The 16,894-nt window shown below is 35.0% G+C and overlaps 1 protein-coding gene across 1 annotated transcript in view; it reads left to right on the top strand.

Annotated features, from left to right (window-relative positions):
• The window catches only part of LOC150104628 (mitogen-activated protein kinase-binding protein 1-like), a 399,663-nt gene that overhangs the window by 248,044 nt on the left and 134,725 nt on the right, over window positions 1-16,894 (top strand). The window contains exons 18-21 of the mRNA XM_090395826.1: window positions 2,254-2,358; window positions 9,188-9,329; window positions 15,157-15,313; window positions 15,462-15,559. Of these exons, the coding sequence (XP_090251952.1) occupies window positions 2,254-2,358; window positions 9,188-9,329; window positions 15,157-15,313; window positions 15,462-15,559 (502 nt within the window). The remainder of the gene's footprint in view (window positions 1-2,253; window positions 2,359-9,187; window positions 9,330-15,156; window positions 15,314-15,461; window positions 15,560-16,894) is intronic.

Here is a 16,894-nt window from a genome sequence, read left to right as displayed (position 1 = left end):
GATCGAAAACTACGATCTGAACGTTTCATGCCGACAAACTGTCGGCGGATCCAAGCATAAGTGACCACTTGGTAGTGCCACACCAAGGCAACACGTTGCAAAGGTGGAGCAAGATCCCGCACTATTCTTGTTATTTTCTCATAATGTAAAAACACACAGCTCCTAGGAGATGTAGTACTGTTTTACATTATGAGGAGAGGTTACTACCCAGACCGGTTTCAACCTTTTTTGAGGTCTCATCAGTGAGTAGCTAGACCTAGAATATCAGAGTTTAAGTGGAAAGAACTTACATACTTTTGCTATACAATTGCCAGAAAACAGTACTACATCTCCTAGGAGCTGTGTGTTTTTACATTATGAGAAAATATCAAGAATAGTGAGGGAGCTTGCTCCACCGTTGCAATGAGTTGCCTTGGTGTGGCACTACCAAGTGGTCACTTACGCTTGGATCTGCCGACAGTTCGTCGGCATGAAACGTTCAGATCATAGTTTTCGATCTTAGTTTCGCTTACTGGCTGAAAAACAATAAGGGATTTTTATCCCCTTAACTTATCAACCTCGCCAGAAAAAAATAGCCGTTTGGCTTTTCATCTTAGTTATAATATGTTATAATTTAATATAGTGACACACCTTTCTGGCAATCGTATAGCAAAAGTATGTAAGTTCTTTTCACTTAAACTCTGATATTCTAGGTCTAGCTACTCACTGATGAGACCTCAAAAAAGGTTTCAACCTCACCAGAAAAAAATAGCCGTTTGGCTTTTCATCTTAGTTATAATATGTTATAATTTAATATAGTGACACACCTTTCTGGCAATCGTATAGCAAAAGTATATAAGTTCTTTTCACTTAAACTCTGATATTCTAGGTCTAGCTACTCACTTATGAGACCTCAAAAAAGGTTGAAACCGGGCTGGGTAGTGACCTCTCCTCATAATGTAAAACAGCACTACATCTCCTAGGAGCTGTGTGTTTTTACATTATGAGAAAATATCAAGAATAGTGAAGGAACTTGCTCCACCTTTGCAACGAATTGCCTTGGTGTGGCACTACCAAGTGGTAGTGCCACACCACTTGGTAGTGCCACAACTTCATGTGCTGGTCACTTACGCTTAGATCCGCGGACAGTTCGTCGGCATGAAATATTCAGATCATAGTTTTTGATCTTAGTTTCGCTTACTGGCTGAAAAACAATAAGGGATTTTTATCCCCCTTAACTTATCAACCTCACCAGAAAAAAATAGCCGTTGGGCTTTTCATCTTAGATTTTTTGATTATTTACCTATAAAGTTTCTGTATAACAAATGAAGTTTGAAAAAAAAAGGATTAAAATTTCCTGTTGAATATGTGTGTGTCTCAAGTGCCAAATAATGCTAGTTTGAGCTAACAAAACACCAGTGAATAAATATTTCATTTAGTTATTAAATTATTTATTTTCATTCCTGTTCCACTGTAAGGTGGTGGAACAGGAAATGAATGATACATATACTTTGAGCACAGAGTTTTTTTTTATGTTATTGATATTATGAATAGACTGGGGTTGGGGAGAAGAGATTTGCAGCTGTTGTAGATGATGTGCTGGGAAGAGTTATAAAAATGGTACTAATGTTGATGCTCCTGGAGAATTTGAATAGGCTGCAAAAGTGGACAAATGGGCAGAGATACCTGTTTAATTTAACCAGATGTAAGGTTTTAAACTTTAGAATTCAGCAATCAAGGGCAGTGTTTGAAAGCAAACTTAAAAATTAAAATGAAAAAAAAATTAAAAATTAATTATAGAATGGACCTGTCCTTGATCTGCGACAGAAAGCAACAAAACTATAAAAAAAAAAAAAAAAAAAAAAGTAATCAAAATTAAAAAAGTTTTTTGTACCCCCTAATGACCTTTCACATTTCCCTGGGAGTGTGTGTACTGCACTTCAGAAAACACTGCTTTGGTACTGTTCTAAGGATTTTTTTTTTCTATTTTATTATTATTATTATTATTATTATTATTATTATTATTGTTATTGTATTTTTACTTCTTTTTTACATAGTCTGGAAACTGTTCTACAAAATACTTAACATGAAACGTTTTCAACCCACTTCAGCCCCAGTAAGCAAGGTGTGGTGTCACACTGGGTAGCAAAATAAATTACTAAATAGACATTATTTTTATGTTAAAGATAATGTTGTATCCTTATGTTAAGGATATAAACCGTTTTAAGTATTGTTGGTGTACATATATGTTTATGACTCTTATTTGTATTTCAGGTGCATTTTTATTTGGAAACTACCTAAAAGGATGATTCAAAATCTCTTAAATACAAAACGCCCAATTTCAGAAACTTCTCCCTTGTCAAGTGTATGGCAAAATAGGTGATACTGTTTTCATTATTCCACCCCAAAATAAAGTCTAACAGTTATTTTTTATTATAACAGATATTATTTCTAAATTTAACAGATATTTTTGTATCATTCAATGAATATTATTTGGATTTTTTTTATTTATATTCCAAGTGATTATTTATTTGTGGAAATTTAAAAAAAAACAAACAATATCAAATGTGTTACAATTAATAGCAAAGTCAAAAATAACTGCTATTAAGGTCAAGAATTTTGCTAGAAAGCTTGTTGTCATCTTGAAAGTTATAAAGAATCCCAGATATTTTTACTGAAGCGAAATTAAGCCATTTTCTAGAGAAAGCCATTCATTTTTGTTCTTTAGAGTTTCTTTAGATATAATCATCATATCTCAAGAGATTATTAAGATGCAAAATGTAATCAGAAAGTTCCTGGATTGTATTTTTTTTTCTATAACAATAAGATAACAGCATTTACCTGTTATTTCACATTATTCTTTTCAGAGCAGCTTTTGCTTGCATCTTGATACAGCAAGTCCCGCCTTCAGTTTCATACATAAAAGTTATATGGTGCTATATCTTGAGTGGGAGAAAAGTGCAGATATAAGCAGTTATAGTTTTGGACCAGAAATTGCTCACAGACCAAGCAGAGATTATGCTGCTTCATTTCGTCACCTTTAGATCTTGTGTCAATTTGCTTTGTTGTGAACCAAATAAGATCCCAACTGATAAGCTAAGTTATGATAGTGATGCATTATCATATGCAAGTTTCCTGATCTTGCAGTTTTCATCTGTTTTGATTGTTAGTGGACATGTCCCATTCATTGTTATCAAAAGATGTCACTAATGCAAATGTAAAGCATTATTTGAGTTCTACTCATTTTTTTTTTATCCAAAACAATATTAGTATCTCAGTGATCTATGACAGTTTTTTACAGGCTAAGACAGAACTTGGTTCATGTGTAATGTTTGTTGAGATTTGTCATTTTTTGATAGAGAGGGAACTGCAAAAAAGACACAACAAAATCTCACCTTGCAAGTATTGGCAACACATTCTAATCTTGCTGTTCACCTCCTGTGGAGATGTTTCAGAAGTTTTGTACTAACTGTATCAATGTTATTGCACCATCACTCCAGAAACTTTTGGATTACAATATATTGTTGCATCATTAATTATTTGATGCTTATTTAATTATATATCCATGTTTGATAATGATCGGAATGTTTATATAAACAAATGTTGGGAGAATTACCATCCGAGAATACAGTAGTTTCCCCCCCCCCCCCCCCCTTTATATGTGGGTTTGCTTTCCGTGCTTTTAGTTACCCATGGTCAACTCCAGTCCAAAAATATTAAATGGAAAATTCCAGAAATAAACAATTCATAAGTTTTAAATTGCACAATGTTCTGAATAGCATGATGAAATTCTGTTCCATCTTGCCCAGAATGTGAATCATCGTCCACCATCTCCATGCTATGCTGCACATGCTATATCGCAGTGCTTGTGTTTAAGTAACCCTTATTTCACTTAATAATGGCCCCAAAGTGCAAGAGTAGTGATTCTAGCAATTCATATATGCCAAAGAGAAGCCATAAAGTGCTTACTTTAAGTGAAAAGGTGAAAGTTTTCGACTTCATAAGAAAGGAAAAAAAAAAATTGTATACCGACAAGATCGCATTCACATAACTTTTATTACAGTATATTGTTATAATTGTTCTATTTTATAATTAGTTATTGTTAATCTCTTACTGTGCCTAATTTATAAATGAAACTTTATCATAGGCATGTATAGGAAAAACAGTATATATAGGGTTCGGTACGGTCTATGGTTTCTGGTATCCACTGGGGGGGGGGGGGGTCTTGGAATGTATTCCCCATGGATAAGGGGGAGACTACTGTATTAGCATGGAAGGAATAAATGTGATCAATGTCATCTGCAAGATGACATTGATCATATTTATGACAAAGAATAACATCGTAGCTGTGAAAGCATGCTGGCCAAGTAAGACCGTAGAGAGTTGAAGAAGAGAAGGAGAAATGAATGGATTAGGTATTAGGTGAAATGTGTATAGTTTGTAGATATATAGAGTGAATTTGAAGGGAAATTGGTGTGATTTAAAGGAAGTGGTTTACATTGGAATGTATTTAGAACAATTGTTGTGTGCATGTGAGAGAGAGAGAGAGAGAGAGAGAGAGAATGGAAAGAAGTGGAATAAAATATGCATGAATAAGAGAGAGAGAAAGAAAGATATTGAGGAACACGAGAAGTTGAGAAAGGACAGTAGAAAAGGGAGGAAGAGGAGGAATGACAGGGGAAAATGAAAGACATGAAAGTGAAGGAGCAGATGATTGAAAGTAACAGAGAAACAAAAGTGGTTAAAATGGAGTTCAGAGGTAATGACATAGAGAGTGTGGAAAGATGAATTATGTGTATGAGTGTATAAAGATGCTCTGTATGCAGAAAAAAGTGCTGTAATTATGCAGGGATGGCCTAAACAGAGGCGGATCAACCATACTAGAGGAAGTATTAAAATGTTGATGGAAAAGGAAGTTTAGCAAGATAGTATAGTAAAATAGTACATGTGATCAATAAAAGAAACATGGCTCCTTATGAAAATTCCAGTGGGGTGGTATTAGATAGGCATTGAGGAAAATGAAGTTATGGAAGAAGTGTAAGATTGTAGGCAATAACCAAATGCACGAGGAGTATAACATCACTATTATATCATCATCAGACCTCCATGGAGTCAAAAGACTCATCCCACTTTCTCACACACAGCTCACCATACCATAAATGCCTTCATTTAACCTCTTAGGCATTGCATTCAAATTACCAACCACTCTCCATAAAAACAATCTACTCCTTGCCCCTCCCCCTCCTTATACATAGAATATTTCCAGACATTCTATGAAAAATCTCATCATTCTGATCATAGGCCTGTACAATGGAATCATAACATTCCTTACTTCTACATGTCAGTGTTCTCTGCATCATCATTCCCATAATTCACTTTTGCTGTGTTGTTCTCACAATTTTAACAAAATATCCATGAAATTTCAAATCTCTATCCACCATCACCCCACAGATCTTTCATCTCCTCTACCTCCTCTAAGATATCCTATCAATCCTGTACTCTGCATCTCATCTTTGCTTCCAAAATTTTAAAATCTTACACTTTACAATATTAAACTGATAGTCCCACACACTCGTCCATTTAAACAGTGTATTGTGGTCCTCTTGCAAAACTACAACATCTGCTCTGTTTCTCATAACTCTCCCCAGCTATGCATCATCTGTAAACAACTGTATATCACCATTTAAACCCCTTTCTGATGTCATTTACATACAAATTAAACAACAATGGCTCCAAAAGAGACCCTGGAGCATACTGCTAGTGACTTTCCTATTTTTGGGTATCACTCCCCAATATACAACCTGCTGATACCTATCAGACAGCCAATCTCCAATCCTACACACTAATCTACTATCCCACCCCATCTGTTTCAATTTAACACAGTTTGTCATGTGGCAATTTATCAAAAGTGTTTGCAAAATCTAAGTATACTACTGTATATGCATCTCCCCTGTCCAATGTATTCTTCACCTTGTTATAATAAGCAATCTGATTGCTAAAATATGATCTTCCTTTAGCAAACCCATGCTGTCCATTAAAGTAAAATTCTGCTGCTATCAACTCAGTTCTGAATCCTAGTCCTCACTACTTTTTCAACACATTGACATACTCCAGATAAGTAAATTGGCCCAGAATTCAAGCCTTAGTCTTATTACTCCCCTTTATGAAGCAGAACAATTTTACCCTATTTCTACTCCTTTGGAACTTAGGCCAATCTAAGACTCATTTAAAAAGGTAAGTTAAAACTATTGTTAGCTCCCTGAACATTCCCTCAAGACACACAGTGATATATCAAGTATTATGGCCTTGTTGACATCGAGTTTACTCAATTCTTCATATACCTCCTGTTCATTCACCATCAGTGGTTCCTCTCTCATGCCTACTGCTCTTAAGTTCTGCATTATGTTACAATCACAAGGACAGAATACTTTAATGAACTGCTTATTTAACACTTCTACTATATTCTTAGTGTTTATCATTTTTTCCTCCAATAATCATTCTTCCTTCTACTGGCGACATCAAAAAAACTCCCTAGGATTTCTTTTATCTCATTTGCTAACTGCTGCTCACACTGCTTTCACTATCCTTCCCAAGTGAGTCACCTTTCTTGCTTGCTTATCGTACTCCTCGTGTAACTGGTTATTGTCACTCATCCTGTGCTGCCTTTACAATGCCTTTTTTCTTTGAGATTGCATGCAGCACAATTCAGAAGGCCTCATCAGAGGGTTGAATTCCAGATGATTGGAGTATAGCTCCCCTAGTACCCATCTATAAAAAGAGAAATAAAACTGATTGTGAGGATTACAGAGGATTTCCCTGCTATGTGTTCCTGGTAAGATTTATGTAGTATATTTGAAAAAAGGTTAATGTGGAAGGAAAAACTTGGATCAAAACATGTGGATTCATTCCAAATACAGGTTGTGAAGATCAGGATTTCTCTTTAGGGAAGACAGACAGACAGTTGAGAAATCATGGGAGTATAAGAAAGCTCTGTATTTAAGTTTTGTAGATCTGGAAAAGGCATATTACAAGGTGCCAAGAGGAAAACTTCAAAACATGCCAGTTATAGGGTGTAAGTAGGACATTATATCAAGCAATACATAGTCTGTATTTGACTTGTGAGTCAGTAGTTAGAAATGAGGGAGGTTCAGAAAAACATCAATTGCAATAATACGTAAAACATTTTAGTTTTACTTGTTTTGTAGGCACAATTTTTACTGTAGATGGCAAATTAAATATGGAAAAGGAGAACAGAATTAGCAAAGCTGGTATGATAGGAAAGTCAGCTGCATAAATTTATATGGAATAACAGAGAAATTAGTGAAAACACTAAACTAGCTATATACAAGATTTATAAGACTTAGAGTTGTACAAGACTTAGAGCTAGGTTAGAAATAAAATATTTGAACAAAAATGGAGACCATAGAGAAAGATGAGTAGACTGAACAGATGGGATCAATGGCATTATTATATTAAAAACAAGGATATTAGGAAAGAACTTGATATTGCCAGCATTCAGGACTGTGTTGGCAGAGCTAGTCTTGTGGGAGGGGAAAAGGTTAGCAAACCAAATGTTTTTTTGTTGGGATGGCAGGAAAAATACCCAGAGGAAGACCAAGGTCTAGGTGGATTGATACAGTAAAAAGTGCCTTAGGAGACAGAAGAAGATCTGATAATAGTGGAGTCTTGACAGGAAACAGATTAATTTGGAGGAAAATTGCCGATAGGAAGTTAGTAATAATAGAATTTTTCATGTAGTACTATCATAATATCCAGTATCCCCCCCGGGGGTGGTACATATCAGGAGGATGATGAAGATGATTTTAGATTTTTTTGGTAGTTTTTGTGGGTGTGTTTTTAACTACAATGTCTCTAGAATTTTTTATGCTTTCTCTCATGGTTATAAGTAAAATAATAGGAAAAGTTTTTGAGCAGGAGCATGCAGCAGTGATGATGGACTCATGGTGATCATTCCATTCAAGGCGTATTTAGACTCCAATCCAATCCAAGCATGACCTCAAAGAGTGTGCTCTCTTGCAAGCTGCTATACTGGCCATGTAGCTTGCCAAAGTAAACAGGAGCAGGATTATTTGCCAGTTGATCAGGATGCTGTCCAAAGTGTTACTAACAGGATCAGTCCCACATACTGTTTAGTGGCCTGCATATTGAAACAACTTTACTGCTGTACTCTCAAATGCAAAATATACTGCAATATGCTGAATTGCTGGACCTGTACTCCAGGTGATGGATGAGTTGGTTGAAAGAGACCTAAATGTCATTGGAGATATTTTTAGAATTGTTTGTGAATCACATATCATATTTCTGTAATAATAAATAGGTCTATGAAAAGAAGTTAGAAGAGGAGATAAGATTGTTGCAGGTCACTGTATGATATTTGTTGATGAGGCCTCATTATGTAGGTCACTGCACTACATAATGAGGCCTCATTATGTAGTGCAGTGACCATATTTGTGGTCACTGCACCATCCCTAGAAGTTGTACAAGGATTAAATGTGGAGGGGAATATATTTTGGCTTGTAGTAACACTTACAGTAACTCAGTAACAACTGAGTGGAATGTATCCCCTGAGAGTATGGTGAGTGCAGAAACAGTAAACAAGTTTAAGGCATGGTTTGATAAGCTTTGTGTTTTAGTAGTAAAGACTTCTCACAAGTCATTTATTTCATGGAGGTCTAGTAGTAATAATAGTAATTTCCAAAAACAATTAGATATATTCCAAAATAGTTATATTACTTTGAGACATATACATGAATGTGAGATTATTAGACAAACTGAGACAACTAAACAACCAATTAAAAAAAAATGTAGAATTGGATCTTCAATAATATGCATAATATATGATTAGATATGTGATTGGCTGAGTGATTAGCATATCTGCTCTCCAGCCTTATGGCTGGAGAGCAGATTTGCAGGCATGGATGTTTGTGATTGTCTGCGAAAATATTAGTAGTGGTGGTTGGCAGTAGTTGGCATTGGTGTAGTGGTTCATTGTACTTGGTGGATTGTGTGGTGGAGACAGAGAGTTATAGTGTAGGTGCCCTCCATCGATTAGTCTTTGGATTCCCTGGAGGTGCCACGTAATGATAATATATATCTGCTAACTATGATAACGTAAAATAAAGAGAAATTTATGTTAGTTTTATATGCTGAAATAAAAAATCAATGACTGATGCCTGTTCTCTTTTAGAAAAAGTGCAGTAGCTATTACAAAACCCTTTCAAGCTGCTGAATGTGAGGAAAATAAAAAACATATAACAGAAAATAGAAATGATAGTCCCCCATCTTATCAGTTCAACATTGGACAGCTGCCTTCTTGGGCTAAAAAGCAGGTAAGATGTATTTTTTGATACATTTATACTGTATCTTGAAATTATACAGTAAAAGAATTTCATTACCAATCAAAGAACTTAATTGATAATTCTTACCTATATATATTTATGTAATTAATTCTGTTATAGGCTAAAGTCTCCTGCTGAAATCATTAGGCATACTGCAGTTAATAACTGGAAGTAATGGTAATGTCTTAATTTAATCCACATCCAGTCCCTGGTGAAGTGCTACAACTCTTTTACAAAATAAAGACCCTTAATTTCGATGTTCAGTATGATGGATTCCCAGCCACATTGGAATTAAGGGCAATGACTTCGCCGATGCAACTGCTCAGATCAGTTCATACTTTTTGACATATTGTTTTAGCTCTCCCTTACACTGACTACAACTAGTTTATAAAACTGAAGTTAATTGCCCAGTGGCAATACTCCTGGCAGGAAGCATTGATGGACAAATTGCATGAAATTAAGCATTGGCAGTCTAGTCAACTTAGACTGCCAATCTAAGTTGACTAGAGTAAGTTCACACATTCTTATTTACTGAGGGCTGATGACCTACCTAAGTGTGAGAAATGCAACACCTGTCTAACCATTATTCACATTCTGGTGGAGTGCTAGTGCTTCACAAGAGAGAAATGACATTTTTACTTATCTGACTGAGCCCCATACACCCAGGTAGATGTTATCAGACTCAGACAAACTGCATGATATTTTTAAATTTTTACAAAACATTCATTTATTTAAAGAGATTTGATTATAACATTGATACTGCATTGCAGATACTAAACCTTGTACATACACTTCATTGAGTCATTTATTATCTTATAACTTTATACATATATTCTATATAATTCACTAATTTATCTCCTTATTTATTTATGTACACCCTGTGTACTGCTCTAACCTGTGTCCTGATGCAGTATGCTCTTTGCTATCTTTGCACCATAAAACCACAAATCCATCAATCAACCATGTACTGCCAAAGCCTTTCACTGTCAATCCTTTAAAATTCATTTAATAATTTGTGTGCTTCTATCATGTCTCCTTTTATTCACAGCTACTTTTTGAAACCCACAGATGTTTGATTTGTTCTCATTCAGGAGCATTCCATAGCCCAGCTACAATCGTGGTCCCTTGCCTTTGGATCCTCTCCATATATTATAACACTGATACTCATCCCACAGAATCCAGGCAACTAAATCTGCATGCAGTAGTCTGGATATGGCCTTATTAAAGCCTTATAAAGGGAAATAATAACCTCCTTATCTCTGTTTGTCTGTGTATTCTTCTATAACCAATAATCAGTTTTATCTCAACTCCCTGTCCACAGTAACTCCAAATCCCTGGCCTCATCATTTTCCTGCAGTTCAATTCCACCAGTACAGTACTAAGCTTGTGATCAGTATAGTATATAGAAAGAAAAATATCATCTGTTTTAGGTGTACTATACTGATTGAATGTACATAGCACATTCCATCACTATAACCAGTGGTGAGTTATAAGGGGTTTGCACGAGCCCTTTGTTAAATTTTTCTCAAATTTGCGAGTCCCTTGTTCTTCTTGTTTAATAATCTTGTAGAACTAGAAAATACCACCGCAGAATGTATACATGCTACTATAACTGCTACTTTAAATTCATATGGATTTTCTGATAACTATTTAAAAAATCATCTCATTGCATTTTGTTCTGGTGGAGCTAGTGTAATGTTAGGAAACAAATCAGGTGTTGCAATCAAACTTCTACAAAAATTTCCCAACATTGTGATTTAGCATTGTGTAGCTCATCTTTTACACTTAACATTAGACGATTCCGGTAAAAAAACATTAAATAAATAAATCATTTTGAAAAATTTATGGATAAATTATATGCTTTTTATCATTAATCACCAAAAAAATCAACGAGAATTAAATACGATTGCAAAAGACCTTGGTATTGAAATTTTAAAGATCGGCCATGTGTTTGGACCACGATGGGCAGCTTGCAGTTTACAAACGGCTCTTGCTGTGTGGAGAAATTACCTAGCTTTATGCAAGCATTTTGCATCGAACAATAAATATAAAGGCTTTTTAAAAAATCTTCTCAATTTGGAATTTTTAAAAGATCTAGCATTAATGATTGATATCCTACAGGAATTATGTCTGTCAGAGGCTCTGCAAAGTCACAATATAAATATTATAAGGGCTAAGCTAGGCCTTTTTTTTTTTTTTTTTTTGCTCGACGATGCGAGCCCTTTGTTAAAACTTCCATAGCTCACCACTGACTATAGCACATTGGTTGTGATCTCTTCATCCCAAAATGCATGATCGTAAACTCATAGTATTGGTATTTGCCCATACTGCCAGTCTATCTAAGTCATTTACAGGATCTGTGCATTATCTTCATTGACTGTTGCTCTTTCTGTCTTTGCTTCATCAACAATTAACTGAATATTTACGCTTTAGTAATTTCCTGTATTACTCTATAAATTAATGCAGAGGATGAAGTACTTAAATCTGTGGTACACCACTAGTCACTTGCCTTCTCCCCCAACTAACCCCCTTCCATACAACACTCTTTCATATCTATTATCAACCAGCCTCTTATCCAAACCACCTTGTTCAAGATCAGCAGTATCACTGAGTAGTCATTTCCTTTATTCAATTCACTATATTGTACAACACAGTAATATCTTGCTTGCTGGCTGTGTGATATTCTCTTTCCACCTGGGTTTGAGCAAACAGTTAAAAGTTAGATGCTGTAACAAATGCTGTCTTAGCAGAATTCAGGATAGACATCATCGATAGAAAATTAGTGATGCTAGTAGAAGAATTAGAGTATACCAGTGTAGCCATAGTAGTAGTAGGTGACATCATTCTAAATAATAAGATGATTTACACAGACTTATGGAATAGAGAAAAGAGATATAGTATTCAAATAAAATAATGAAGATAAATGAATGAGAGAAAGTTTCAAGTAGAGTGATGGCAAATTTGAAAATGGGAAATTGGACAAGTTCCTGTTGGAGACCTAAACAGCAGAGTAGGAAATGTCTGGAAAATTTGGAGGAAGGGAAGGGCTAATAATACTGGTAAGTAATTAGCTTAGCTTTCTGCTCAGAACATAGATTAGTAATTGTTAATGCCATGTTCCAATATAAAAAAGTTAAAGGATTTACATGGAGAGAACATACACAAAGCAAGAAGTCTTATTGTTTATTTTATTCTTCATAGTGATGTTTTGGGAAGGTCCAAAATGCGAGAGTGCGTAGCAGATTTGAAATGGGGAAGTGACTACCACTTTGGGTTGAGCAGCATAAAAATGAGCACACGTGATGCTAGTAGAAGAATTAGAGTACCAATGTAGCCATAGTCAGGGCTGGCGTTACCATTTAGGCAAACTAGGCAATCGCCAAGGGTGCAAAAACTTTCAAAATTTTGCAAAATTGAAGGCAAGAAAAATTTGATTTTCATATATTATACATATTGTATATTATTAATAAAGCATGCCAAAATAATTTTTATTTTTTATATTTAAAATTTCATTAAAAAAATATCCGACTTGTGAAATTTGCCTAGGGCGCAAAATAACCTGGCACCGACAGTGGTCATAGTAATTGGTGCACTGCAAAGACCAAAATAGGTGACATCGTTCTAAATAATAAGATGAATCAACAAACCCATTTCACATACAGACACACACATCCCCCCCCCTTTTTTTTATTTATTTTTTTTTTTTTTTTTTTACCAACCATATTTTAAATGGATGAGAAGCATGCATGCTACAAAATGTTGTCATTACATCATGGTGGGCTGGGTAACAATGTGTAAATCAACAGAGTTATGGCAGCAGCTGTAATAAAGAGTCACACATCTCACAAAATAGCTTTAATACAATGCATAATATGAAAAAACTTTCTTTTCTATTCCTCTTAGTGCCCATACAATCACTGCAGATCCATTGTGTTCATTACAGTGTTTCTTCAAGTTCATCTCTGGGGAAAAGCCTCATCATCATCATCAAATTCCTGCCATGTACCCACAAGGGGTGTAAAGGATATGATAGTACTACATGAAAAAATTATATTATTACTAACTTCCTATCTACAATTTTCCTCCAAATCTGTCTGTTACTTGTCAAGACTCCAACGTTATCAGATCTTATATTTCTATTGCATTTGTCTCTATATTCTCTAAGAGCACAAGCTGACTTATTTGACAGGAACTTTTGATATGCTTTCTTCTTTTCCTTCACTGCCTCTTTAACCTCCTGTGTCCACCAGGGAGTTCTGATTTTTTTATCCTTGCAGACAACCTCACCACATGCCTCTCTGGCAAAATCAATCAATGTTTCCTTCAGAGTTTGCCACTGAATCTCCAAGGTTTGATTCCTGTTCTCAAACTCTTTCATTTTTTCTTCAATAATCTTTGTGTATTTTAGTCTACAGTTCACATCTCAGAGCTGCTCAACTTTTATTCGCTTTAAAACTTTCTTACATGTTATTCTTTTCGATATTAAATTCAATTTTATCCTGCTCAAGACTAAATAGTGATCACTTCCAATTTCAAATCCTCTGTATACTCTGGTGTCCTGCACCTGGGAGAAAACATCACTATCAATAATAACATAGTCAATGAGACTATTCTTATTCCTAGCCTCTTCTCTCCATGTGAATTTGTGCACATTTTTATGTTGGAACATGGTGTTAGTAATAACCAATCCATGTCCTGAGCAGAAATCCAACAGATATTTGCCATTATTATTAGCTTTGCTCTTTTCTCCAAATTTTCCCAAAATATTTTTGTATGTCTCATAATCATTTCCTACTCTGCTATTTAGATCCCAACAAGGACCAACTTTTCCTTTTTCATTGTGTCAGTTGCTTTTTCTAATGCATCAAAAAATTCCTCCACTTCTACCTTAGTAGAACCTTCTGTGGGACCATAGGCACAAATAAGTCTCATTGTCCAGTTCCCCATTCTCATATTTGCCCACATTGCTCTACTTGAGACTGACTGCCATTCAAGAAGATTAGCCTCATATTTTGTGTTGAATACTATGGCTACTCATTCTTTTCCTTGATTGTCATTGCCTGAATATAACATTTTGTATTTATTGCTCAGAAAGATCTCACGAGTTTTTGTCTTTTTTGTTTCAGTCACCCCTATTATGTCGATCTGGTACTTATCTAATTCCTCCGCTAGCTCCATTTCTTTGCCATTCAGGCTTCTTATGTTGATAGTACCGATCTTTAACTCTGGTGATGTTGAGTTGGGGTGTGTTTTCAGATTTGTTCCAGTAGCTGACTTTTCGCTGTTTGCCTTGGTTCCCTGGCAAAAACAACGAGGGCCTTGTTTATCCGGGCGATGCCCCAGCCGGCATGAAATTTTGTCATGTTGTACCATCATTTTTTATTTTGGTTTAACCAATAAGAATACAATTTGGTCGGCTAAATCCCAAATTGCCAGCCCATCCTCGTTCATTCAGTATCCAAGTAGATACCCAACAGGGTGCACCACGAGAAGGTGACGATTGGACATTAGGTTAGAGGCCCTGGTCGGTTCTCTGCATTCCTTTAAAGGCTATGTGGAGGTCTCCTCTCAGTTATACAGCCTTGACCCTTAAGCAGGGGAAAAGCCTGCCTCTTCTCATTCCAAAATTTCCTCTATTGACCAACAGTCAATAGAGGAAATTTTGTCTGTCATTTTGTGCACATATTCTGTTGATAAAAATATAAATCTGAAATTTTTATGTGGATTTTTTTTTTAGTTTTACTGTTTGCAGAATGTAAATATAGCCATTTTTAAATTTTAACTTTTCCATTATTGTTATTACTTTTTCTTCCCACAGATGGTAGAAGAACTGAAAACATCTCCGGTATCTGAAAAAGCAATGACATTGCCTCTTCAGCCTCGTGGTCGCTGGGCACAGAGATTAGATGGACAAGCTCTGGTTGTTAGATCATATCTAGATTCAGATTCTGTGATTCCCGTACCACACATTCAAGGTTTGTAAACTATTAAAACACACTGATTTATCATGACATTTTATAAAATCATTTTATTTTTCTGTTAACAGTGCCAAACACTACCTTTGTGATACCGTAAAATTATATAATGCATAACCATTTTATTAATTGTTGTACTTAACTATAGAAAACCAACAGTCTGATCAATCTACTGTCCAGTATACTATTGCAGAATCAAGAAGTTCTTTTGATGTTAGAGGAGAAATAATAAGTCAGTCAAAGCAGGTTTGTTTGTTTCTTATATTTTTCAATAACTATTTTGATATCTTAATAAATCAAAACACAGGGTTATAATTTTAAATAAAATGCAAGAGTTTCAAAAATTTTCGGTCTCTGATGCCATTATTTAATTGTATCACTTCAGAAGTGAAAAAGCAAACAGCTTTACATTTGTAACTTTACTGTTTATGTATTCTTCTAAGGAAGATTTCTTCCCATCCACTTCCATTTTAAACCCACAAAATAGGAAATCCAGCCAGAAGAATTCATAGACAATTTAGACATAATACATTCCTTATAACCTCAATTGCTTTGGCAGTAAATCCAAAACAATCAATCACTCTAAGGAATTTTGTCATCATCCTTCATCTTTTTTTTTTTTTAGTCTATTTATTATTGTAACTTCCACTTGTAAATGTACTGTGTTTGGGAATTTAGCTCTTGAATGTTATCAGTGCATAATTGATCCTGTTCTGTATCCTAGTTTTTTGTGGTTGGGTTTTATTTCTAAATTTTTACTTAAAGTACTTTTTTTATTTTTAAGATAATCTTGAAATCCTACTCTTAGAAACACACTTTTGTAAGCCATTTCAGACAAGCAATAAGTAAGGTGGTGGTCTAATACCAGACAAGGAAATTCATCTCTTAAATGCATTCTTAAACATCTATTCAATTTATTCTCCGTGGAGTCACAAGACTCATTGTGGGAAGACTTCAGGCCCACAATGAGCATGACTCATTGTGGATAGTTCCATGTTTGGTCTCTAGAGAAGGGATTCTGGACTGTGTAAATATAAATTTTTAAAAAAAATATAGAAGAAATATAAAAAAGAATTAATAAAAAATAAAAAAATCCTTAAAAAATCAAGTAATTAAGTGAGAGTCATAGAATTAATCAATATTACATATTGGAATCCAGTTGTTATAAATAACTAAAAAAATATATAAAAGTAGTAATAAAAATAGTAATAAAAACAATGAAGTATTACTAACACGCTTCCATGAAATCAGTGGAACTGATTACAAATGTTCTCACTCAACAAGCAATGTATCTGTCATACTGGGTGTTGAACTCATTCACACGCTTAACATCCACAACACATTCTAGCAATGCATTCCACTGGCCTACCATTTACTACTTTCTGCTCTTTTCTTTTCACTGCACTTTTACACAGCTTGTAGGGATAGTCCCTCATTTCCCTGCTCTCACCCACCATATAATAATCTATAATTTGTATAACATCATCTATTTTCAACATATTCACTAAGTTCTATCAATTTACATTTATTCATCTTCTCCCCATAGCCAGCATTTCAGATTCCTATTATCACCTGAGTAAC

Source organism: Typopeltis vanoorti, chromosome 7, assembly GCF_054136105.1.
Source record: "Typopeltis vanoorti isolate ZY-2024b chromosome 7, IOZ_Tvanoo_1.0, whole genome shotgun sequence".
Taxonomy (NCBI): domain Eukaryota; kingdom Metazoa; phylum Arthropoda; class Arachnida; order Uropygi; family Thelyphonidae; genus Typopeltis; species Typopeltis vanoorti.
The sequence above is the reverse complement of the archived record's forward strand: the minus strand, read 5'-3'. Positions and strand labels throughout refer to the sequence as shown.